Below are 27,171 nucleotides of genomic sequence, written 5' to 3' on the forward strand. Positions count from 1 at the left end.
TACACGGCATAGGAGTAGTTACTTTAGATGCCCACTTCATCAGTCACTGTCTTTTTTTTGTATTTGTGGCTATAGTTCTAAATGTCTACTACTTGTGACCACTGGCCAGTTGTACTTGTAGTAGTAGTGCTTTAGTCTTCAACATTTCATGCAAAAACTTTTACGTGCAAAGAAACAAAGGGTAGCATTCTGGTCTAACTTTCAGTTTCTTGAAGTACTTGTAACTGCTGAACCAACCTTTGTCTATGAAGTGGCATTGATTGATGTTCATTTTGTTCTATATAGGGGAAATGGATTCATGGGGAATGGGGCTATATAACAATTGAACTCGCTTTAAGATGAGTAACAAAAGCCTGACATTTCTTTCTAACCTGCTAAATTTGGATTCTGTTAAAGACGTAGTGACATAGGGACTTCTTAGGTTGGTGATTAGTAAGAAAAGGAAAGGTTTCTTGAATAATTAGTTGTCTCATTTGGTTTGTTGTGGTTATAACAAGCACTGAGTTTAATTGGCTTTCAATTGAAGCTATCTTGTTTGTGTTACAGGAATGCATTGATTAGGGAATCAAGCAGTTTCAGAAAACAGACAAGTTTGTAGTGAAATCCTAGTAATTTCTGCTGGAAATAGTGATCCAATCAGAGAATCCAAAAATGGGTTTCAAGCCATGGATTTGGTATTGCAGGCCAGTGGAGAATGGAGTTTGGGCAAATCAAACAGAGAGTGCTTTTGGATCATACACGCCCTGTGCCTTAGATTCTGTAGTGGGGTGTGTGTCCCATTTGGTTCTTCTGGGATTGTGTTTATATAGAATATGGTTGACTAAGATGGATTACAGGATCCAGAGATATCGATTGAGGTCAAATTTGTACAATTATTTTTTGGCATTGCTTGCTGGGTTTTGCGCTGCTGAGCCCATGTTCAGACTGATTTTGGGCATTTCACTTTTCAATCTGGATGAACAGAGTGGTCTGGCTCCATTTGAGGTGCGTATTTCCACATTCGAGGTTTTGAACTTCCTCTATTTTAACTGTTTGATACTCGTCCTTCTACTCTGTCCAGCTATTTGTGACAAATATGTGATATTACTGGAGTAGTTGCATACCAAGTCTGATTCATTAAGCGTTTGCAAGTGTTTTAGCTTGGAATTGTTTCAAGTATTTGATTAATCGTTAAAGTCATATACCTATTTCAGTTTTCAAGTTAGCAGGATTACCTTGTAAACAAGGATATGATTTTGAGATCAGTACTTTTGTTGTTATTAAGCCACTCCAGAGTTTATTACTCGACTAGAAAATCAGTTTGATATGCTGCCCAATGGACATGGTTCTTTACATGCAACTATCATTTTCACTTCTGTTTGATGCTCAAGAGGTTGAAGTTCCTTACAAAACAAAGACATGTAACTCTCTCTCAGAACTATGAGTAAAGAAACTTTTGTTTCTTTGTTTCTTGTCGACTTTGGCTAACTATCGATATACTGATATGGAAAAGAACTTGAAATCTCTTGCAGAAGAAATTATAAGTTTTGGGCTTGAGAAGATATCTAGTGTGTACGTTTGGTGGTGAAGAAGTGCTGATTTGAAGCCTTAATTAGTGGACCATATTTTCCTAAACTTACAGTGCTTCACTAGGTGTTTACAACTTTTAAGCACTTGTTTTCTGTGCAGATGCTATCATTGGGTATTGAGGCACTTGCTTGGTTCTCATTAGTGTTTATGCTGGGCTTGGAGACAAAAATTTACATTAGAGAGTTCCGGTGGTATGTCCGATTTGGACTAGTTTATGTTTTGGTAGCAGATGCTGTAATGTTCAATTTGATATTTTCACTGAGGGATTTTTATACAAGGTAAGTTGTTTATTGTCCACGATATTCCTATTCTTTATCTAAATTCTATATTTAGTGCAATCACAAGGTCTGGTCCAGTTTTCTATTCTAAATTCATACTGATAGCTCAATCTACTAGCAGTTTGGATAAATTGAAGAATTAGGTTTCTGGTCTCCACATTATTAGAATTTGTATTTAAGTGCTAGAAGCTCTTCGACTTTAAAGATGAATGTTTATAGTTCATGCCATAAAAACAAGAAGTGCTGCAGGAAGTATATATAAAGTAAAAACGTCAGTAGGAAAGTTACTGGGTTTCACGCTTGGATCATCAGGGTGGGTGCCAGAAATCTATCTTATCAACATATGTAATCTCCAATGCTGTATGTTACAGATAGATAGAATGACTCCCTCTATGAGAAGAACCAGAGATGTGTCTTAATATTGAGAAGTTTTTAGAGCATACATAGAGATAATGAAAATGGAGAACAAGACATTGTTCAAAGGACTAGAACTGTTGTAGGTCAGTGGCAGATATTTCAAAATGGTGAATGTAACTTCACTAAAGAGTTGCAAATAGGTAGCAAAAGATGATAAAGTATACAAGTCAGTGGAACACATAAATTTGATTGCTAGGTAATGCCTAAAATCTTTAACAAAATAATTGGATGAATCTTTCTGACATAATTTTACCATTTTTGTAAGCCATAAGATGTCTCTACTGGATGATGTTTGGCAGCAGATTTTTACCAGTTCTGTAATTTCGCAGGTCGATACTGTATCTATATTGCTCTACACTTGTGTTCCAGGTACATTAGTTTTCTTTTCTGATTTGGCAAATGAGAGTTCATTGTTTTGGCCACCAATACACAACTATAATCTGCAATTAAACACATTTATCCATTAAGATTTGGGGCAATGTAGGAAGTCTATAGTGCAACCATGCTCCATTTTCAAAAATTCTGGAAGGCATCTAATGTAGACTTGCTTTCTGTATGGAGTTACCAACTGTGTTTGCTTGGTTACTTTTAAAATTTTATTGAAAGATAATTAAGTGATAAAGGCTGCAAAACTTCTTCCATTATTGCTGTTATTCTTGGTTTCTGGACTCATGTTTCACATGCACATAGATGTAGATGAGCATTGCTAGATCTACAAGTCATCTCTCTTGTGGTGGTCAACTAATTCCTCTGTGTATAACTTTTGAGGTTCAACACATGAAGCTTTCAATTGCCAAATGCTTAATGTAAACTATCAAATCCAAAGCCAGCACATTTACACCAAGCAGTACGGGAGAACTTAATAGTACAACCAACAAATGCCAAGCTAGATGTCTGTGTCTAATATTAGAGCATGACTGTCAAGAAATATTGAGATTTGAACTTTCTGCCACAGAGTTCATCCAAAGTATAATGTGCTGCCTTAAATATTCTGCTGTAGGTTTTGTTAGGAGGGCTGCTTCTTGTTTATGTCCCTCATATGGAATCCTACCCTGGCTACATCCCATTGTCTGGTGAATCTGCTGATGAAAATAAACATGAAACTTTTCTTGGAGGAGACATTTGTCCAGAGAGACATGCCAAATGGCTAGACAGTAAGTAGCTTTATGTTAAAGTCCATCATGTCAGGTATTTAAATTCCTAAGAATGTGAAAAACAGGGGAGGATCTTAGTTAGTATGGACATGAATCTGTATTAGCATCACATCAGTGCTCTTTATGCTTCCTTAATGAACTCTGATCATGGTTCTAATCAGAATTTACATCCTCTACATGGTTAAATTATTGATTCTGCTTAATTGACAATCAACCCATTTCTACTTTCCAGACCAAAACATCAATTTAAGTGGTATACAAGATATAGCAACGCGGGCAGTTTAATATAAGAGATCAATAAATGTGATAAATAGATTACTCTCATCTCTAGTGGCTTGCAGTCTTAGATGAGGTGGTGATGGTAGCCAAAGATTAAGTTCATGTCTTGATAGCGTCTGTTATGCTTTTATGTTTACCCACAACACTAATTATAATTGAGTACTATCTTGTGATAGGCATATATTTTGGATGGATGACCCCCCTCATGCAGCAAGGTTACAAAAGACCAATAACTGATAAGGATGTTTGGAAGCTGGATTCCTGGGATCAGACTGAGACACTGATTAAAAAGTTAGTTTGCAGTTTTCTCCTGCCACTACTATTAAACAGTTGCAGAACTAAATTTCATTTCTGTTATGACTTAGGTTCCACAAATGTTGGGCTGAAGAATCTCAAAGACCAAAACCATTGCTTCTACGGGCATTGAATTGTAGCCTTGGAGGCAGGTAGCTATTTGGTTGTTACGTTTATGAAAGACTTGTTTTATCCGGCTACAATAGCAAAGGATCCTATTCTTTTTTCTTTTCTTTTTGGGAGGGTGGGTTGGGGCTTGGGGGAGGAAGGGGGGGGGGGACAAAGTACTTGTCTTGGTTTATGTTGTTGATATATCTTTAGCTGCATCTTCAAGAGATGGTGTTCCACCTTTTCACCCCACTATGTAATTGTTTTTGTTTTTGCAGGTTTTGGTATGGTGGCTTCTTCAGGGTTAGACCATTAATTTTGCTTATAAATGTTACTCATTCTGTAGTTCATAAATGTATTTAGTTTCTGATACCATGATACAAGATAGAGCCATCTAGGCAGGTGCTTGCATGACTAGATTTTATGCTTTTTGGGAACTAATTATGCTTCACTTCTTTCAAGAAAATTTTGTTGCAAGAGGAGAGAATTTAAATCAAAGTTTCAGAAATGACACATCATTTGATGGTTTGTCTTGACTAACTTTTAGTTTTCAGTCAGTAACAGATTATAAGAGCCATGTACTGTCTCATCTTAAATAATCACATAAGCTACTCTGTAAAGTCATTTTCGCCATAAGTTCATGTTAGCTGAGAACTTGTTTTTTATTCAATCAATTCAATTGTCATTATCATTTAATATTTGTTCATATATACTGAAAAAAATGTATATGTGGACCAGTATTTATCAGGCCTAATGTAGAATAAAGACTCAATTCAAGTTGATTAGTGCGAGGAGCATCACCAGAGTATTTGTTCTTTGTATATTCATTTTAGACATTTCAAATTTTACAATGCATCTAGGGCGAGAGACAATTTAGAATTGGACAAATTGAAGTTGAAAGTATCTTATTCATGTGAATTTTTAAGTTAAAGAATCTTTCTGTCAAAGCATCAGAATTATTGGAGTCCAGCTTCAGAATGAGCATCTCTTTGCAATCCAATATGTCTTTTTTTCAGATTATTTTCTCTTAAGTTCATTTGAATGAGCTAGTATTACTTCCAACTGTAGTTAATATCATCCAAACGAGATAGTACTGCCTCCAACTCTAGCTCCTTTTGAAGTTAACAGGAGATCATATTTGCTCATGAAAGCATAATTCTGCATGTACACATACAGTGAAACATATAGAGCTATTGTTTCTGAATAATTTGACAGTTTCTTAAACTCAATTTTGGCGGTCTTGCAGATTGGAAATGATATTTCCCAGTTCATAGGGCCCATGATACTAAATCATCTCTTAACGGTAATTTTGTTTTTTCTTTATATCCATAACCATGTTGAATGATGCAGATTGTTTCTTTTTCTTTTTATTACTGTATGTGAAGCGAAAAATGTTGTGATGCACGATACTTACATCCTACAAATCCAGTGTTCTAATAAGTGAATATTTTCCTGATCTAAGCTGAAATGAAGATGGCATTGGGATAATATTAACAGTCAAGTCAATTTTCAGATATGACAAATATTCATGTTCAAGAAATACTTGTACATCCTATCAAGAAAAGTGACTTGGTTAGGGATTCTGCCTCTATGCTGTGCAAAAGTTATCTTTCTTTGTCATTCTGACTATTGTTGACCACTGATTGTCTAATGACTGCATACTGTGAAAATTCAGTTGATATCATCTTATGTTAGTCTTTCTAAACCCATGAGGTTAATAATAAAGTTCTGGCTTCATAATTTTTTTTTTTAACTTAATCCTAGCGTACACAATGTTACCCAATATCTTCATCCACCTTTTAATCTTTTGAACAACTTTACCTTGTCTGCTTTCTGTTTTGGACCATAATTTTTTTTAAAATTTAAAACATGGGCTCTAAATGTAGTCAAAAGCTTCAACAAATACAATTGTAGAAATTAGGTTTTGGAAAATAGTAAGAAAATAACATAAAAGAAATGGTCAAATTAAGAAATGAAAGTCCAACTCACTTAGATGTTGAAGCTCTGGAGTTCTCAAGCTTAGTGCTATAGGTGAGCCAGTACAAGCTTTAAGCCGTATAAATGTGACAGGAAGTGATTTTTCTTGGGGATCTGGAGAATTGTCTTAATATTGTCTAATGCTTCTTTTTTTTTTTCACTTTGACTGCAAAATAATTTACTGTTTCATGAGTACGTTTTCCATTTGCAGTAGTCAGTTCTCTTCATTAATTTGATACATTTTGCAGTCATTTGAACGAGGAGATCCTGCTTGGGTTGGTTATGCCTATGCCTTTTCAATTTTTATTGGAGTGGTACGATTCATACTTAGTATACTAAACATTTCTTCTTTAAGTAGAGGACTGAATGAGATTTTACCTGCTTTGATGAAGACTACTTCTTAGAAAGAAGAGAGTACACTTGCACAGTATGGTGGCTGTACTAGTTTTTTTATGCAAGGCAGCAAACATCTCTAAATGTCTTTTGAAAAATAGTGGGTTTGACATTCATCCTAAATTTTAAGGGAGTTATCTGTGGAATGGACGTGTCTACAATGCTAATATCTCCTATTCATTTTCTTCTGTTATTAGGGTTTGAGTATCTGTTTATCTTTACAACATATTTTGTGCTTACTCTATTTATCTTAATGCAGTCAATCATATGTTTTTGGCCGTGTGTTTATGCTAGGGATTAAGTAACTGTAATTTGAAGATGCAAAATAGAATCAAAATCTCAATACATGTAGAGAGACTAAAATTGGGTAGTCTTGTCGAATTCAAGACCAGTAACCTTTCACCTCATTGCATGACTGTAATCAATTTGCTCTACTGGGGATTAAATAAGTGTAACGTGAACATGCAAATTATAATCAAATCTCAATACAGGGAGAGACTATAATTGGATGTTCTTGTAGAATTCAAGTAAGCCATGGAACCATTCATGTAGGTGATGTGACTACAATTGGTTGTTTTCTAGTGGGGGCTTAAGTGCAGTTTAAAGATATGAATTGGAGTCAAATCTCAATACATGGAGACACTACACTACAATTGGGGAGTCTTGTCATATTCAAGTATGCCAAGTAACCCTTTTTGTAGGTGGTGTGACTACAATAAACATCGTCTCACTGGGATTAAGTAAGTGTAATTTGAAGATGCAAATTGGGATCATATCTGAATACATGGAAAGACTAGAGTTGGATAGTCTTATCTAATTCATGTAAGCCAAGTAATCTGTCGTTTAGATATTGTGAATACATTCAATTGTTTTAATTCAAGCTCATACATTTATTAACTATACATGGCATGTAGGTGTTTAGATATATTGACGTTCATTCTGACCTCTTTCTCTTTCTTTCTCCTTTTCTAAGTAAAAACGTGCATATGTTTGTGCAAATCTCATCTCTTTCTTTCTTCACGTTGGAGGTAAATGCCTTAATCAATTGATAAAAGTTTTGTACTTCTATTGATTGTTTTGTTCATCATCTTTGAAATATAGAAACTTGCGCCCGGTGATGAGACACAGTTATTGTATTTAGTCAATTTGACTCTATCTGCTCGTCCTTTTAATAACATAATTTCAATTTAAATTTCTTTCAACAATCATTCTGTATTTGCATTTTCCTTTTCTTCTAGATACAGTATGAATCCAAGCTGCTCATTTTATATTTTTAGGTCCATAATAAACTAACTCTTTTCTATTTCTTCAGTCATTTGGAGTTCTTTGTGAAGCTCAGTACTATCAGAACGTCATGCGTGTTGGTTTCAGGCTAAGATCAACTTTGGTAATTGTCCTTCCTTCTCTAAATTGCGAACACCAAATATTCCCTTTTCTGTATATTGCTTTGCTCATTTTTCTTGTAACTAGTAATAGATCACGTGCTTTGCACGTGATTGTAATATCTTAAAATATATTATTTTTCAGATACTAAAATTTTTTTATGAAATTTTGATTGTCAACATCATAATATAGTATTTTTATGTTATTTATTTTTTAAGCTAGTTACTTTTAAAAATTTTATTAAATGAAAAGAGACACAAAACATTCTAATGTAGTTGACATATCCCTTAGAATTGAATTTGAAATCATGAATGAAACACTTTTTGATTTATAGCTTGAACTGTAATATATCAAATATTGATAATATCATGTGTTATCAAAATTATTGTATATTCATGACTCTATTGCATATAAACCACAATCATCACAATTTTTTATAAACGAAGAATATAATTAAGATAGAAAAATAAACATACATGTAATTTGAATTCTTTGTATTATGTTAATTCTATTTTTGTCAATAATGGAGTATAAATGATCCACCTCGTAAAATTTTTCTGGCTTATACATTCTAACAATTGAAATTTTATAGACAGAGATAGTTGGAGTTTTTCTATTTTCCTTTTCTTTTATTCATGTTTTCTGCACAATCCAATGCGAAGCAAGAGCAACAAGTCTACTTTTTTCATACGAGGACAATATTTTTTATTTTAATATTGGTTTTTTTGATGATCATGAAATTGGAATGAGAATTGTGGCTAATTAATAATTTTAATATTAATTTTTTTTATATGGCAGTGTTTTAGTTTTTAATTGCCAACTTTAATCCATAACCGCTATCATTATTATCAATTATTGGAATGCATTAAATCTGTCTCATTACAATTGTCACCATAAATGGAATTTACTTAATTTTAAAGCTTTTCATTTGATAATCGCTTCCATTATTCACTAATATTGCAATACAATAAATATATGTAATCATTAGAAAAATAAGGGTATTTTGGATATCACCAAAAACAATTTGGATATCATTTTCATTTTATCATTCTTCATTTTATATCTACTCTTATTATAATCCTTATTTTATCATTGGAGATGGTTTCTGACTGGATGGATGGATTTGGTTTGCTCAAACCAAAACAGATGAAGCATTACTATATTATTGTTAATAACAATGTTTGTCTTCCCCTGGATATCAGTGATTTGGATGTTGTCTTTGGTATTATTTGAATTGTATTCTAGCTTTTTAATTCATTTGCTATTTACTTTATGTCATTTTATAAATAGTTTTCAATTTTATTTCAGTTTTTCTTGTTTTGATCAGTTGCTATTAATGATAATAGTAATTTGTATGGTGCTATTTTAGATTTCTTTTTTCTAGTTTAATACTGCTATTTCAATTATAAAGATGTCATCATTTTTTGTATATTGAAATTTCATTGGGTGGAACATGAAAAATTCTTCATATTGGTAAAAGTGCATAATTGTAAAATTTACTTGTGATATTTGTGTGAAGATATACAGATGAATAAGGGTTTTCTTGTCATTGTATGTTTCTCCAATTCTAGAGAGTATCTATTTTTTGAAATTGATTTTTTTAATTTTTCTCAACTAATGACTAGTAAGAAATTTTTCATGCTTCAATTAAGAAATTTTGATACGTATAATAATAGGAAATGGAGTCCAAGGGTAGGTAAATAGTTTTTAATGAGGAATTTTTAATTATAATTACCAATACCACTAAAATGTAATCAATTGGAGTGTTTTATTTCTTTTAATTAGTGTCACATTAAAATGCAATAATTAAAAGACATGAGGGTAATTTAGGAATAACAAAAACTAAGATAAAAAAGTGCTTATACTTGCACTACCCAATACCAACATTCATACTTTTTATATAGTAATAGTAATGATAATGATATATTAAAATTTCATTGGGTACAACATGAAAAATTCTTCGTATTGGTAAAAGTGCATAATTGTAAAATTTACTTGTGATATTTGTGTGAAGATATACAGATGAATAAGGGTTTTTTTGTCATTGTATGTTTCTCCATTTCTAGAGAGTATCTATTTTTTGAAATTGATTTTTTTAATAATCTCAACTAATGACTAATGAGAAATTTTTCATGCTTCAATTAAGAAATTTTGATACGTATAATAATAGGAGATGGAGTCCAAGGGTAGGTAAATAGTTTTTAATGAAGAATTTTTAATTATAATTACCAATACCATTAAAATGTAATCAATTGGAGTGCTTTATTTCTTTTAATTAGTGTCACATCAAAATGCAATAATTCTAATTAAAAGACATAAGGGTAATTTAGGAATAACAAAAACTAAGATAAAAAAGTGCTTACACTTGCACTACCCAATACCAACATTCATACTTTTTATATAGTAATGATAATGATAATGATAATGATAATGATATATTGAAATTTCATTGGGTGCAACATGAAAAATTCTTCATATTGGTAAAAATGAATAATTGTAAAATTTATTGTGATATTTGTGTGAAGATATACAGATAAATAAGGGTTTTCATGTCATTGTATATTTCTCCATTTCTAGAGAGTATCTATTTTTTGAAATTGATTTTTTTAATAATCTCAACTAATATCTAATGAGAAATTTTTCATGCTTCAATTAAGAAATTTTGATACGTATAATAATATAGGAGATGGAGTCCAAGGGTAGGTAAATAGTTTTTAATGAAGAATTTTTAATTATAATTACCAATACCATTAAAATGTAATCAATTGGAGTGTTTTATTTCTTTTAATTAGTGTCACATTAAAATACAATAATTCTAATTAAAAGACATAAGGGTAATTTAGGAATAACAAAAACTAAGATAAAAAAGTGCTTACACTTGCACTACCCAATACCAACATTCATACTTTTATATAGCAGTGATAGTGATAGTGATAATGATAATGATAATGATTACATGTTTTGTGCTTTGGATGTTGTGAAAATACATTTGTATGTGGATCTATCCAATCACAGGCTGAATAACTAAATATGGCAGGAATGGTTGGACTCCAAAACTAGCTGCAACCCCAGCCACCGGTTTCAAGAAAAGGAAAGACTGCATGAATTAGCAAGCTAGAATCACTAGCCTACTAGATAAAATGTATATCATAGTGTAATTGGCCTTCTAAGATGCACAATCATGACTTTGTGATATGTCCAGTGGATATTTAAGAAATTGTTGAAATGGATTACAAGGCTTAAAATGTGCAATAGTTATAGCAAGTTGGGCATAATATTGGGTGGCCAATAATGTGCTGGGCTGATAAGCCACCTAGGTCATTAACAATTGATGTCAAAAGGCATGAGCATATTGTGAGAATGTCAGAGGGATTTCGTGGAGAGATGGTGACTGGAATCTTTCATATTACCTGATTGGGATGAATTCGGATACTAACAGGACTGGGCTGGCTACTTCTGATAAGATGTCAAGCTAGTGTGAGACTCAGTAAGTTATCAGGCTGGTATTCCAGAGAAATTGATCCTTTAACAAGTAATGACTTTGAAGCTTGATTAGTGTAGCTCAGTAGAAACACTTCTGAGTCTTTATTTCATCAGTGTCGAGTTCCACTTCTATTCTAATTTAGTTTTCATCTACCAATGTTTTAACTACAAGTACTTCACTTATTAATTGCCCCACCGTACATCTGCAAAAAAATTCTTTTAAACTTCAACACATTAATAGGAAAATACACAAACTAGTCCAACCTGATGTTCATTGAATCTTTAGCTTTTCTGGGGTGTTTAGGTATTATATGGTTGTTATTTCTATTAACGTTGACATGGAAGTATTGAGAATATAGGATCATATTCCCTAATCTTTTATCCAATTTTCCCAAATGGTTTTTGTGGCAAATAAATTGTCTGAAAGCATAGTGACTTACAATTGGAACAGTTTTTTTTTTCCACCGAAAAAGAAATTGGAAGACATGTACTCAGTTCTCTTCCTCTTCATGTCTAGGTTAATGACATGAATGTCAAGCTGAAAGAAATAATCTTGTGATTTGTGTAAGTTAATCAAGAAACAAGTTTCATTATTGTATGCAAATTCCTTAACATCCTTGTCAAACAAAGTATCAGTTTTTGTTCCATCCTCGACCATAGGTTCAAATTCTTCCCTTTTAGCTTAGCAGTTCATGTTAGTCTTTCCATGATGTTCTTTCTTTTCTTGGTCTTTGATGCAAGGGCAGTTCCATTCCCATCTTTATTTTGCTGTTTTTACATACATAGTGATAGAAAGAGAATCTAACATTCTGCCTCGTATCAAACAAGGCCACAAGCTGAGTTCACATATGATATCAGTTTCCACTGCCATTATCTTAGTTATTAGTTCTTTCGACTATTCTTATTTAGTCACGTTTTCTGATGCTGAAGCATTTTTTGTCTGAGTTGGAATATATACTGTTGGCATTTGTAGGTAGCTGCTATTTTTCGGAAAACTTTGAGGCTAACACATGAGAGTCGCAAGAGCTTCCCATCCGGAAGAATAACAAATATGATAACAACCGATGCTAATGGACTTCAGGTACTGACCTGTGGATTTTTTGTTTTTAATTATAACCGTATTTAAAGAACAAGAAGCTTGGTGCCAGAATCAGGTCTTCTTTTAGTTGGTTTTTTTGTTCACTCTTTATGATAGAGCTGTTATACTAAGTTCTGCACCCAAACAACTGAGTTAAATTCCAGTAGGTTTTTGACTATTTGATCAACCTCTGTATCCACTGAATAATAAATTAAGGAGAAATTTTTGCCATGACATTGATCCATGTTTCCCAAACTATCATTAACATCTACCTAGAATACATATCAACGTTTTCATATTACCTTCCATTGGTTTCAGAAATTTTCTGGAATGGTCCTCCAGACTAGCAGTAATATCTTTTTCAATAGTGTTCGATACTCTATTTAGCTAATGATTGCAGCAATGGGCTAAAACATCAAAGTCTATATTAAGCAGGACTATGGAATGATTAAAAAAAAAAGAATAGATCTAAGTTGAATCTAACACCATTTCTGGTTGATTAGCGCCCAAAAGAGCAGCGAGAGTTTTACATATTTTCTTAGTGGCCGGAATAATTATTAAAACCAGTATACATATGAAGAAAATGCTTTAGAATTACACCATTGGATATGCAAAGTTGGAAAACATCAAATCTTTGTTGATGTTAGAGTTGTATGATTGGGCTTAATGGGTAAAACCATTATCACTGGCTTAGAAACATATACCTTCTATTGTGAATCTTGTAGCAAGGAAATCTAATCAGAATATCAGTCTCAAAACATCACTGGAACCAACATTATTGATTTGGTGAAGATGGGTTAAGCTAATCTTGAATGAGATAAATTACCAATAATTAAGGATTTTTATGGAATCATGCCTTTTCAGCATAGTCTCAATTTTCCATCATGTTTATACTTGTGTTTGTTTACTTTCTGTGCAAGAATTCTCATATTTGTTATATCTGTGATGTTACCAACTGATTTATGATTGATTTTTAGCAAATATGCCAACAACTTCATGGCTTATGGTCAGCTCCATTTCGAATTACGATAGCCATGGTTCTTCTATACCAGCAATTAGGGGTGGCGTCACTTCTTGGTTCTCTTATGTTGGTTCTAATGTTTCCCATTCAGGTAAAAAGATTTTTGAGCCACAATTTACTTCTTCCAATAACTTTTGTGCATCAATGTATCTCTTGGGATCAGTGGACTATGGAGTACATTCCAAACCAAGTATTTCAGTGGGTTAATTTGCAACTGCTCCTTCTTGAATTTAGAATAAGATTTCTAGTATGCACTATGTAAATGGAATTTAGGTCGCATTGTCCCTGCAACTGGTTTACCGCTTTCATTTTGATTAGTGCATGCTTTCTGAACTTTTAGTAAGCAACGCATAATCAAGAATTATAACCCAAGCTATAATGATGTTTAGGAATATAAATCTAATGCAAAATGATCTCTTCAAAGTTGTACTATACATGTTAACAAACACAGTCTGTAATTTATACACTTGAAGTAAACATTCAGGAACCTGGAAGGGTATCACATGTTTGGGCAAGAGTATGTGTAAATTTGGTTTGGTTAAAAGAAGATAATACTCGAAGCTTTTCTTGTCTTGAGAAAGTATCAGGAAAAATTCGAATTGCAAAATACAGAAAACATGTTTTTTTTTTTAAGAATATTGAGTTTTCTTACATCCGAGCACAGTCATTACCACCCATTATGTCAATATGTTTGGTTAGCTTTACATACTTCTACCCTGAAGGTGTTCAACATTTTGGGCCAGTGAGCTCTCTTCACCATTTTATTTTTCCTCTTTTTAAACTCATGCACGTGTTGCCATCCTGCACAATGTTAGATATGTTGGCTTTTATTCATGTACTGTGCATTATCTCTTGTTTCCTGTAGGATATAAATCATTCTACCTCGTAAAAAGCTTGATGTTCTAATCTGGCATTTGATACAGACTTTTATTATAAGCAAGATGCGAAAACTATCCAAAGAAGGACTTCAGCGTACTGACAAAAGAGTTGGTCTAACCAATGAAATTTTAATGGCCATGGATGCGATTAAGTAAGGCGCAAAATGGATAAGGTTGTTTATAATTTTAATTAGTTCTGTTAAACAATTTTGACCATGTTGTGGTTATTTATATCAGATGCTATGCATGGGAGAAGAGTTTTCAGTCTAAGATCCTGAGCATGAGGAATGATGAACTGTCATGGTTCAAGAAAGCACAGTTGCTAGCAGCGGTAATTCATAATCTATACTCTATATAAAAGTGTGTTAAATGATTTACATTTGGGTGTTTCTTACTCTTTTGAACTACATATATTACCCTTAACTTAAACACCGGTTTAAAGGCAACGTATTGATACACTAATCTATTAGTATGATCAGATATATAAAAGTCTAGCTGAATCAGGAAATCTCAGTTAGCCTATTGAAGCATTTTGACACTGAAAAACTTTGGTCTGTTTCTGACTATTATAATATTGTTCAGTTGTTAGTTTATAAGTTGCTCTTACATATGTAGATTATGTTTTCTGATGATTGTAATTGCATCCAAGTAATTAGACCTAAAATTGTCTGATCACAGTTTCTAAATACTGACTGGGTAAGCTAAGTTTGGCTGAATAGTGCTTTTCTTTGAATTTGGACCCTTTTGATGTGTGAACTAGATCATCTTACAGGCTCCAGATATTTAGTAGGAGTGGGATCTATTAGGCAGTTATTTGATTTCTTAAAGCATCATGTTTTACAATTTTTTGAGTGCTTAATTGTTGTCCACACCCTCATTATCTCTATGTTCCGTAATTTGCAGTGTAACACTTTCATATTAAACAGCATCCCGGTTCTTGTAACTGTGGTTTCGTTTGGAATGTTCACTTATCTTGGTGGAGATTTGACACCTGCCCGGGCGTTTACCTCTCTTTCTCTGTTTGCGGTTCTGCGTTTGCCCTTGAACATGCTTCCCAACTTGATAACTCAGGTATCTCTTCTTTGGCATGTTGCTAACTCATCTGTTCACATTTAATTAGCACCTTGTGCTGCAATTCATTACATTGGCTAAAATGGTATAAGCATAAATTTGCGGAGTTGGGGTTTCTTTTCTTTTTGTGTTCATAACTTATTGGAGTTACACATATCAGATTTTCATTTACAGACAGGCATGCAGGCAAGTCAATATTGGCCTAACATTTTAGTTCTTTGAAATTCAAGCATCCATATTATTATGAAAAATGTGCTTGGAGCAGTAAATTATTATGTGGAAAACATTGAGACTTGAGCATGACCAGTTATGTACAGAGAATAATTATGGAGATTTAAGTTAATGCTAAATGCTCGAATACCATCCGTGATGGTTTCTAGTCGCATGAATTTTGAAGAAAGATGCAACCAGAAACACCCAGCAAAGAACTTATGACATCATGAAGTCGAGTTTCCAGAAGGATGAAAGCTGATACTAGTTGTCAGGAATTTACTGATGGAGATATCCCAATCTGAATTACCAGACTTTGTCTTACAGTTTTACTAGGAAAATACATGCCATATACATCCTTTAACAGAATGCTTCCAGGAAAAGACAAATGAAACTTAAGTAGCTAAATTTTCAAATCTCAAGGATATGGCCATTTTTCCGAAGGTATTCCAGCCATGAGAATCAAATCATTAGAAAGCACTGAAGCTTTTGTCCATGACTGGTTTACAATCTTAGTCACCCACATGAAAAACATGTAGCTTGTGCTTGAGTGCTTGAAAGGAAATTCACAAGGTCTGTGTTCCACATATAACTATAACCAAGTGTACTGAAAATTACTGTATGCTTAAACATGGGCATATTATTCTTTGCACATTGCATAGGCAAAGAGGCGAATTATGTTCAAGATATGAAACAAATAAAAAAAATGGCTGGTCATTTTGGATAATAAACTTTCTCCTTATTAAATCTTGAATTAAGTGGACTGATATCTGAGGTTTCCTTGGTAAAAGTAAAACATGGTTTTACATTACATGTTTCCTGGAGGCCATAAAATAGCTGACAATCTGTTTCAATTTTGAATCCAATCTGCTTTTCCCCTCTTATGTTTTTCTGTGCATTATGATGCTTCCAGACACCATTTTGACATTTTTCCAAGGGATATTTCCCTTTTTCTTGCTATTTGCTCGCTTCTTTTCTCTTTGTTATAGTTTGTTGCAGCTACTTTTGCAGACTGCCATTTTGAGCCAACTTATTATACTCTGTTGAATAATCAAAGCTCCTTAAATAATATAAGGACATTATTGATTGCGTCATCTATTCAAATTTAATTTTTCTTACCCTACTTTGGAAGGTGGTAAATGTAAATGTATCACTACTACGACTGGAGGAATTGTTCCTAGCTGAAGAAAGAATCCTTTCATCAAATCCACCTAGTGAACCAGGGCTTCCAGCCATTTCAATCAAGGATGGATACTTTTCATGGGATCCTAAGGTCGTACTTTCCTCCTAATATCTCTGTGCGCTGTCCATATCTCTAATGTGTTTGATTTTTAAACTGTTAATACCCATGGAGAAATCAGATTTTGATGAAACTTTTATAGTGTTCATAATTGAAATTCTTATTTGATCCTGTACTCTTGATTTAACAATCAGAGGATCAATAATGCAGCGTAAAAGAATTTGAATGCATGAAACAACCTTCTTTCTGTTTGTGAAGTTTCTATAGCATACATCAATTAACTTGCATCACAAATCTTTCACTCTGAAGAGAAATCTCTGGTTAAAGTTTAATTGATGAGCAAATCTTTATGGTTGATAGTCTCAAAAGCTTAGTGACTATTACTTATGTGTTGCTCTTAGTCTTTCTTCTAGTGCATTATCAATTATTTTGAATGCCAAATACCCTTCCTAAGTTACTGCATTTAGTTTTTAGGGGACAAGGGAAGCTAATGAGCTGCTCTGCAAATGTCACGTTTATATCATGCAAATTCAGAAGTTACTGATTTTCAATTTTACTTTAGGCAAACGAATGTGCTGGCAATGTACTTTAAAAATCCAACTAAAATACGGTCTGCTTGAACTTTTATTCGAGATCAAATTTTATAAATTTAGACTTTGAATATGTTATTGAACTAAAAAAAATTACTTCTATTAAATTTCATGTTTCATTACTCCCTTTACAGGCTGAAAGGCCCACCTTGTCAAACATAAATCTGGATATACCGGTGGGCAGCCTTGTAGCAGTTGTTGGCGGCACTGGAGAAGGAAAGACATCTCTAATATCAGCAATGCTTGGGGAACTTCCTGCTTCAGGAGACACAAACGTTGTCATTAGAGGAGCTGTTGCTTATGTTCCTCAAATTTCTTGGATATTCAATGCCACAGTAAGACTCAGGATGTCCATATTAGACTTATTTATCAATTTCTACCAAAAATATTAAGTAAAACAACTATTAAGAAGCTTAACATTCTACTAGTTTGTTGTAGAGATTCAAATTATTCATCTTCAAATCGTTTTGCAGGTGCGAGAAAACATACTGTTTGGGTCTAGCTTTCAACCTGCCCAATATTGGAAAGCTATAGATGTTACAGCATTGCAGCATGATCTTGATTCACTTCCAGTTAAGCCTCCCAGTTCATGTAGTTGACTTAGTTTCATCATTGACCTTGCATTTAGAGCATGATAATTAATTGCCTTCTCAGGGTCGTGACCTTACAGAGATAGGTGAAAGAGGAGTTAATATCAGTGGAGGACAAAAGCAGAGAGTCTCTATGGCAAGGGCTGTGTACTCTAACTCTGATGTATACATATTTGATGACCCCTTGAGTGCTCTAGATGCACATGTTGGACGGCAGGTGATTCTTATTTTCTGCAAGTATATTCTGCTAGAAGAGAAAATAGAAAAAAGGCGAAATGGTGTGACTGCTTCAGTATAAGAAATGTCTACAGTCATTCTTGTTCTCCACTCTTATCCAACTACATTTAGCTTGAAACTTATATTGTATTTAATGCCTATACTTTACTCCTTGAACCTGACTTATCCAATAGCAAGGTTCTTTAGCTGCAATTTCTTGCTTAAAATCTGGGTCTTATGAGGGTTGGAAACTCTCTTATTTAATCAGTTTCCTTTCACATCAATTGAATTCTCCATAAATTAGATCATTATTGGATTACTAGTTGATCCATAAACTATATATATCTATGCAGAACAGACACCTTCCTAAATTTTGGTTCAAATGTTCACAGAATCTGAAATTATGCACGCATTATATCTATGGCATTTTGCAGCTCAAATAAATTTGGACGTGACAACATGATAGTTATCTTTTGGATTTACAACCGTCAGTATACTACACTGTTATCTTCCATCAAAAACTTGTGTTTGCAGCAAGACCTTTTCCTGATCTGATTGACTAGATTGCCTATTTCCAGGTTTTCAACAAATGTATAAAGGAGGAATTGCAAGGAAAAACAAGGGTGCTTGTGACAAACCAGCTACATTTTCTTCCACAGGTGGATAGAATTATTTTGATATCTGAAGGTACGGTGAAAGAGCAGGGCACCTTTGAGGAGCTTTCCAGAGATGGGACGCTTTTCCAAAAGCTAATGGAGAATGCAGGAAAAATGGAAGAACACATTGAAGAAAATGGAGATGTGACAATTACTAGCTGTGAATCTTCACAATCTTTTGGCATACTGCATGAGCAGCAAAAGGACACAGACTCAATGAGTAAAAGGAAGGAAGGTAAATCTGTTCTAATCAAGCAAGAAGAGCGAGAGACAGGTATTGTCAGCTGGAAAGTCATAACAAGGTACCTTACAACTCTTAGGTTAAATTCTATGACTTCCAGTATCACAAATTGCACTTTCTCGTTTCTTTCAACACTTTATCATCTCAAACTAATTCATTAATGACATTGGTTTTCTTTGAAAATTTTAATTAAAATAGCTCCAAAGAAAATGTAAAATGCCTATGAATGTGCAGTGCTCATATTTTGAGAGGTCAAGCAACTGCCTAGTTTAAGCCAAGTTACATATACAATATACATCTGCCCTCATATAATTTGCTAATTTGCTTAGAAAAGATTAGAAAGTACATCCTATATTGAACCAAAAGTAACAACCTCAATAACAGGGAGAAAAGAACGGAAAGCAACTAAACATGGTGGGCATAACTTATACACCAAAGATGCATAATGTCCTTATCCTGTAAGCAATACCTGCAAATCTATGGGAATTATATTTTCTTACAGTAGTCTAGATAGCTCTGGCAAGAAAGAAGTTGAGTGAGAAAGGAAGATTAAGCACACATTCCTGTGCAATTTCAGTGAGTTCTCTACCAGTCTTCTATGTCAAGACTAAAAGGGTAGTTTCTGTTGTTTTTGCATGAATGTTTTATGTATTTGATATACTCGTACTACTAAAAGACATGTATGCACATGCTATACATGGTTCACCATCAATGAATTAGATGTTTTTTACTGTAAAAGGACTGCAAACAATACTCATACGTGTGTCTTGTTAGAAAGATCCAAACCAAATTAAGACATAAATTTAGAACTGTTAGGAAGAAATCTTAGTTTAAGGTGTGGATACCAGTTCACAGAATAAACACAGCCAGTTGTCCTTAATTGGTTCCCTTGTTGCAGTGGCATTTATGCCATTTGAATAGGTCCACTCAGCTTCCTTTATTTCATTTCTGCACAGAGATCTAGTGATGCTTTAGGAATCATGATCATTTTGGTGAATTTTATGTTGGCATTTTATTTAATAAACAGGTATGAAAAAGCTTTAGGTGGCATATGGGTTGTCATGGTGCTGTTCATGTGCTACACGCTGACTGAAGTTGTTCGAGTTCTAAGTAGCACATGGTTAAGCAAGTGGACAAAGGAAAGTGCTGCAAAGAACTATGGAGTGGGTTTCTATGTTCTGGTTTATGCATTTTTATCTTCTGGTCAGGTATGTATGGAGTAGATTATCTAATTAATGCATACCACATTTTTGAATTCGAGTATCAGCCTTTAGATGTTCTCGCTGCTTTTCTTTATGATATTAACACCCATGTGTTTCTTTTGTTTCTTTTACATGGTAGAGAAGTGTTCTTTCAACCATCCAAAAGGTTTTTTAATTGTTTTGGTCATCTTTTCCGGTAGTGATTTGATTGTAGTAACCTCTACTAGCTAAAGGGGTCAAATCTGTAACTTCCTATGTACATGAAGTGCCTTTTAGTCTCCTTTCCAAGAAAGATGGAATGGAATATTTTAAAGCTTGCAATGTTGTTCCTTATTTTTCCCCTTGATCACTCTTTTTCTCATTTGTCTGTTTGGTTTGTTTGTGGCTTCAGAGTCTTTGGGATGCATCAAAGGCTTTGAAACATCACAGAAATTACAACAGAGGTTTATTCTGTTATTACTGAATGCAGGTGCTGGTGGCATTGGCAAACTCATTTTGGTTGATAAAATCAAGTCTCAATGCAGCTAAAAGACTCCATGATTCTATGTTACATTCAATACTTAAGGCTCCAATGGTTTTCTTCCACACTAATCCAACCGGGCGAATTATAAACAGATTCTCGAAGGATATTGGTGATATTGATCGTAATGTTGCCAATTTTGTAAATATGTTTCTTAATCAACTATGGCAGCTTCTGTCAACGTTTGTGCTCATTGGCGTTGTAAGCACTGTATCCCTCTGGGCCATCATGCCACTTCTGATTGTATTTTATGCAGCCTACTTGTATTATCAGGTTGGTGTTTCTCTATCCCTTTGTATGTATACTATTTTCTCATAGGTCTATATGCTTTCTTCTGTGCTGTGTTCTTGTTGACCTAGGTGAATTGTCTTGCTGCATAGAACATCTCGATCTTCCAAACAACATTTTCAGGAGTCAACTAAAGATAGACTATCCAAAACTTTTAATAACTAGTTATCAATGGTATTCAGAATCTCATACACTATATCGGCCCTAGCCAAATTTAATGTGGAATGTCCAGGGACCCTTGAAAACTTATGATAACAATTAAGAAAAACTTCAAACTAAATTTGCAATATCGTTAAGGATAAACAAGTTGAGAAGGTTCATAAGAATTTATGATATTAATATACTTGGAGTTTAAGTTAGTTTAGAGGCTATGATATATTCGGAGAGTATCTCAAAATAGGTTCAACTAATTTTCAGATTTTCAAGAATTAGTTTAAGAAATAGCTCTTGAAACTGTCATCAATATGAACTGCTGGCAGCAAGAATCCTATATTGCCAGACAAAGAAAACCACTACATCTTATTGAGAAAGTTATCTGGTAAAGAGGATATTTAATGTCACAGGGTATACTCACCGGATTATAGAACTTGCACCAACATTTGGAAAACTGTGAGCAAACAAAACATTTACTCAGTCAAAGATTAAATATCTTTCTGTAATTCAAGCTCCTCTGTCACACTAAGCAGTTACTAGAACTGTCAGATTCATTTTCAAACCTTTGATGTGCAAGCATTTTGAGGTATACTTTGCTAAGAAATGTTCAGAATTGGCAGATATAAAGGCACAAGATACATAATAATAATAATAATAATAATAATGAATTAAAGAAGCTGTTGAATGATATATCTTGCCAAAGCCTCATGTTGTGAATATGGTTTTGCTTCTTCTATTTATCCATTTTCAAATATCAAAGTACTAATTTTATAGATATTGGAAACTTATGGATGCTGAACAAGGTATATCAGGGACCTCAACTTCATTGAGGCTGAAACCAGATCTTTGTATTATATGGTGTCCCATTGCCATTTCTGAACCAGATAAAAGACATAATTGCTTGATCCCTACAACTATCTGGCCGATAATATCTTAGGAAACAAAAGGACATGTTCAGTTGTATTCTTTGGTGATAAAAATTGACAAGTATTTCCGTGTCTCCTTAAGAAAGGCTTTACAACCTGAATTCATGATAGAAATGTGTTCCTTCATATAAGTTTAATTTTGTATACTTTGTCACTCCTGTCCAACTGCATCGGCACAGATAATAGAATTTGACTACACTGCTGTGATTCATTGCATTTTGAATCTGGTTATTCATCCATTTTTATCAATTTTATTGTCCATTTTAGTCTTATAATTGTCTGCACCACTTTTATTGCATTTGCACATGAGGACTATGTTCAGAACTAAAGTCCTCATAAAATTAGTAATTTCACTTTTGATTTATGGTATCTATGATTTTGCAAATGTGCAAAACCAATCCACATGTCCACAATCTGGCAAGTAGTTATGTCATTCTTCTCTCAAAAACATGTATCACCTTCTATCTCTACTATTTTCTGCTATTACCTTCTCCCAGTACTATGTTTTTAGAACCTTTACAAATGATGTCTGATGTCCCACAGAGTACGTCTCGGGAAGTGAAACGTCTAGATTCCATTACCAGGTCTCCTGTGTATGCACAGTTTGGAGAAGCTTTAAATGGTTTATCAACCATTCGTGCATATAAAGCATATGACCGGTTGGCAAACATCAATGGAAAAACTATGGACAATAATCTCAGGTTCACTCTTGTGAATATAAGTTCCAATCGCTGGCTCACCATAAGGCTGGAAAGCCTTGGAGGTATTATGATCTGGTTGACAGCAACCTTTGCAGTATTGCAGAATGGAAGAGCAGAAAACCAGGTTGCATTTGCATCTACAATGGGTCTGCTGCTTAGTTATTCTTTAAACATTACAAATTTGTTGGGTACTGTTTTAAGACAAGCAAGTAGGGCTGAAAATAGTTTGAATGCTGTTGAGCGTGTGGGAACATATATTGATTTACCAGCTGAGGCTCCGGATATTATCGAAAGCAATCGGCCACCACCTGGATGGCCTTCAGCAGGACTAATCAAATTTGAAGATGTTGTCCTCCGCTACAGGCCTGGGCTCCCTGCTGTCCTACGTGGCTTGTCTTTCACAATCTCCCCAACTCAGAAGGTCGGCATAGTTGGAAGAACTGGTGCAGGAAAATCCAGCATGCTCAATGCTTTATTCCGGATTGTAGAACTTGAAAGAGGGAGAATCTTGATTGATGGTTGTGACATTTCAAAGTTTGGATTGACCGACCTACGTAGAGTTCTTAGCATTATACCACAATCACCAGTTCTTTTCTCTGGTAAAACCTACTAAGTTACCTAGTCTCTTGCTTTCTTTGGAGATCTTGTGTTTCTTCTATTCTGTCAAATGATTTTAGTTAATTCAATAGTCTTCGCAATTGAAGTTCTCTCTGTAAATAAAAGGTTATATTTTTTTGAAGCTCTGGTAAAAAGAAGGATTGTGATTGTTCATTTATTCTTGTTGACTGGGGACTGGGATGTGGATTGTTGGTATTAGTATGTTAGATTGGGGTGAGAGCTATGCAGAGATTTTCATAATGTGTTCTCATTATTTTATTCTTGATCATACCTTTCCTTCCCAAGAACATGTTTATGCATCATAAGAAAATAAGATTCTGCATATCTCTGCTTATGGTAGTAAAGTACACATGTATAACTGCAGTCTATGCAGCCAAGCACAACTGAATACTCTTGCCCTGCTTGTGTCGATGAATGTTGCTTTAGGTTAGTGGGGTTTCAAAAAACAGCCATTTTGATTTCAAATGATGCCTTGATTAGGCCAAGCCTATTAAACCTGATATTCTTCTTACTTCAACATATAAATATGAGAAACTGATTTTCCACATAGATGTATACATGTCATATGAGGTCTGTCTCATACTCAGTTTTATTTGCATATGCCTTCTTCAAAGATTCCCTTCTTTGAGGATTCTCTTAAATGCCTGGTGCTGAGTTCTCACTCAAAAAACATTGCATTAACTTTGGCACACTGCTGCAATGAAGTTTGGCTAAAATGCATGCATGCATATGAGAACATATATAAGTAAAACCTTGACAGTGAAGTTATGTTTAGCTCTTTCTTCAGTTTTAGTAAATCTAAAATCTTTGGACTTAGATTCCACTTTTGCATTCAAGTATTCTTTAGACTATTAATTTCAGTCAAGTTTTTGAAGATTTTGAATCACGGTTCACTGTTTGTCCAGGAACTGTGCGATTTAATCTTGATCCCTTCAATGAACACAGTGATCTTGATCTCTGGGAGGCATTAGAGCGAGCACACCTAAAGGATGTCATTCGGAAAAGTGCGTTTGGTCTGGATGCCGAGGTACACATTGAATACTGTTATTCCAATATCATACATGTTACTGGAGATAATAACTATTTTGGTCTTCCCATGCCTTAATAAACAGAATGGTAATGGTCCTCGTCTTCCTTTCTTCAATCATTGGTTTAGTATCCAGTTTTTGATCAGTACAAGCTCTATGGTTGATGTAGTTGATCACTAATTTCGCTTCAACTTCAATGACTGCATCTTCCATTGGCGCCCTCTTATGCTTTCAACTTATACTTTGTCACAGAAGTACCATTTGTTCCTTATTTGCCCATGTATGCCATAACATGTTCATAGTGAATTCAGTACTTCTTTAAACAATTTGATTCAGAAGCTAAAGATCTGTTTTCACTAGTCCCCAGAATTGAACTGCTGCTTAAATTTTATCTGTACCTGCAGTTGAGAGATCCAGATTCTTGGATACTCCTGCAGTAGAATAACCAATACTCTAATGATTCAACTTCCTGACAGGAGAGACGGAGAGGGGGAGAGAGAGAGAGAGAGAGAGAGAGAGGGAAAAAGAAAAGGAAATGAGTTCAATGTCCTTTAAAGTATGCTGGAATTTTTTCTTTAACAGGTAGAATCTAACCAAATAGTTTTCCAGGGAAAAAAAAATCAGCTTTTGTTTCACATTGATACCTCAACAAGATTTTCAGATAATTTGCATGCAAGGGAGCCAATAGATAACACATTGTGTATGCAGACTTCCAAATTCTTTTACATCGTTCATGCTGCATGCAAGTTAAATGGAAACTTAAATGTATTGGGATTGAATTTAGGTTTCAGAAGGAGGTGAGAACTTCAGTGTTGGACAGAGGCAGTTACTCAGTCTTGCTCGATCACTACTTCGGAGATCAAAGATTCTCGTCCTTGATGAAGCAACTGCAGCTGTTGATGTTAGAACTGATGCAATAATCCAGAAAACTATTCGAGAAGAATTTAAGTCATGCACAATGCTCATTATTGCTCACAGGCTAAATACTATCATTGACAGTGACGGGATCCTGGTGCTTGATGCTGGTCAGGTATACCAAGGATCAGATATATTCCAACTGATTTTGTATGGTTTAAATACAACCAACTTCAGTCAAGAGTGCATACTTTCTGTAGTTGCCACGAGGGACTTAAAGAATCCATTTGCAGGTAGTGGAATATGATGCACCTGAGAAGCTGCTTCTCAGTGAAGGAAGTGCTTTCTCAAAGATGGTTCAAAGCACTGGAGCTGCAAATGCCGAGTACTTACGCAGCTTAGTACTGAGAGATGAACAAGAGAACAAATTGAAAAGAGAGTCCATGCACATTATCGGACAGGGGAATTGGCTGGTAACTTCCCACTGGACAGCTGCAGCCAGACATGCTGTTGCTATTAATCTTGTTTCTGCTTTGAAGGATCTCCAGGTAGCAGAATTTGATGAGTCAAACAACATTGTACATGAAACTAGGGATGCAATTGTAACTCTGCAAGGAGTCTTGGAAGGGAAGCATGACGAACAAATTGAAGAGACACTAAATAATTATGCAGTTCCAAGAGATAGATGGTGGTCTGCCCTCTACAGAGTTATAGAAGGTAATGTCTCAATTTTCCTGTCTCCTCTACTTCGATAGCTCAAACCGTCCATACCCACAAATTTTGGGCTATGCACGAGGAAAAACTGATGTCCTTGATGTGTTGTGAAAGCACATGCTTGCAGAAGAAGTATTTCTTTTTAGTTTTTCCTCCATTACAAGACATTCTAATCTTCACTTACTATTCAGTACGCTAAATTTGTCTCAACTTCAGAGGCCAACCTCATTAGTTATGGCAGCTTACTTAGTTGGATTATTATGTTTTAACCATTTCTAGGTCATAGATTGCTTTTTCAACCATCGAATATTTTTCTGCCTCTTGATTTTGGCTACTCAAAAAATGTTCTGTACAGCAGAATAATCTTCATGCAGAAAATAGTGACCTTATGATTCCATTCATCACATGCACATCTGTGGTTACAAATCTTTAGGCCTGATTCTCCTATCTGTGTTAATTACTAATATCCAGTCGTCTTTAATACTGCACATGATATCCTCTCGGTGGAGAGGAAAAGCAATCTATTTATACTATCTCAAAAAGAACAAAAGAGAACTTGATTATGTATGCTACTGCTAATTATTTGTGGTTTTTTTCTTTTTTTTTGGTCTAGGACTTGCTGTAATGAGCAGGTTGGCACGTAATGGAATTCAGCATTTTGAGAATGCTTTTGAAGCCGCATCTGAAAATTGGGACCAAGTTGAAATGTAGAGACCATAGTTCTGGAATTTGCATATTGAGATGGGATTGGCACAAAAGAGGTGCCAAAATTGCGTAGTCAAGAAAAGGGTAAACAGTTCTGGTGAATACTGAACATTTAGTCACTTACTAAGCAGTTTCCGTGTGCAATTGCTACCTCTGTGTTTGTCATAGTTGAGAATAGAGATCAAACACCAGCATCCATCTGGCTTTAGAAGCCAGCCATCAAGAGCTCTGCTCTTTCTTTCTTTTTTTGTTTTGGGGTAACTTCAGGAGCTCTGTATCAAGAACCCACATTTTGTCTACATTAAGAAAAAACTGTTCATTTTGCTCTACTGGTT

The 27,171-nt window shown here is 34.4% G+C and overlaps 1 protein-coding gene across 2 annotated transcripts; it reads left to right on the forward strand.

Moving 5' to 3' along the window:
• On the forward strand, positions 1–27,165 carry LOC113709692 (ABC transporter C family member 12-like). 2 transcript variants are annotated; one of them, XM_072065883.1, is made up of 28 exons: positions 6–181; positions 547–984; positions 1,669–1,847; positions 2,594–2,633; positions 3,265–3,418; positions 3,874–3,988; positions 4,063–4,143; positions 4,378–4,402; positions 5,346–5,402; positions 6,325–6,390; positions 7,782–7,856; positions 12,309–12,416; positions 13,391–13,525; positions 14,358–14,464; positions 14,550–14,643; positions 15,216–15,383; positions 16,726–16,866; positions 17,558–17,758; positions 17,897–17,995; positions 18,078–18,230; positions 18,808–19,187; positions 20,154–20,334; positions 20,798–21,121; positions 22,759–23,515; positions 24,440–24,561; positions 25,347–25,592; positions 25,711–26,134; positions 26,745–27,165. In XM_072065883.1, the coding sequence occupies exons 2-28, from the start codon at positions 652–654 to the stop codon at positions 26,840–26,842; spliced, it is 4,863 nt and encodes a 1,620-aa protein (XP_071921984.1). In that variant the 5' UTR covers positions 6–181; positions 547–651; the 3' UTR covers positions 26,843–27,165. The 2 variants fall into 2 exon arrangements, with proteins under 2 accessions (XP_071921985.1, XP_071921984.1); XM_072065884.1 differs by lacking the exons at positions 25,347–25,592; positions 25,711–26,134; positions 26,745–27,165 and having other exon boundaries at positions 1–181; positions 24,480–24,538.
• Positions 27,166–27,171: the final 6 nt, after the last annotated feature.

The sequence above is a fragment of the Coffea arabica genome, chromosome 9e (genome assembly GCF_036785885.1).
Source record: "Coffea arabica cultivar ET-39 chromosome 9e, Coffea Arabica ET-39 HiFi, whole genome shotgun sequence".
Taxonomy (NCBI): domain Eukaryota; kingdom Viridiplantae; phylum Streptophyta; class Magnoliopsida; order Gentianales; family Rubiaceae; genus Coffea; species Coffea arabica.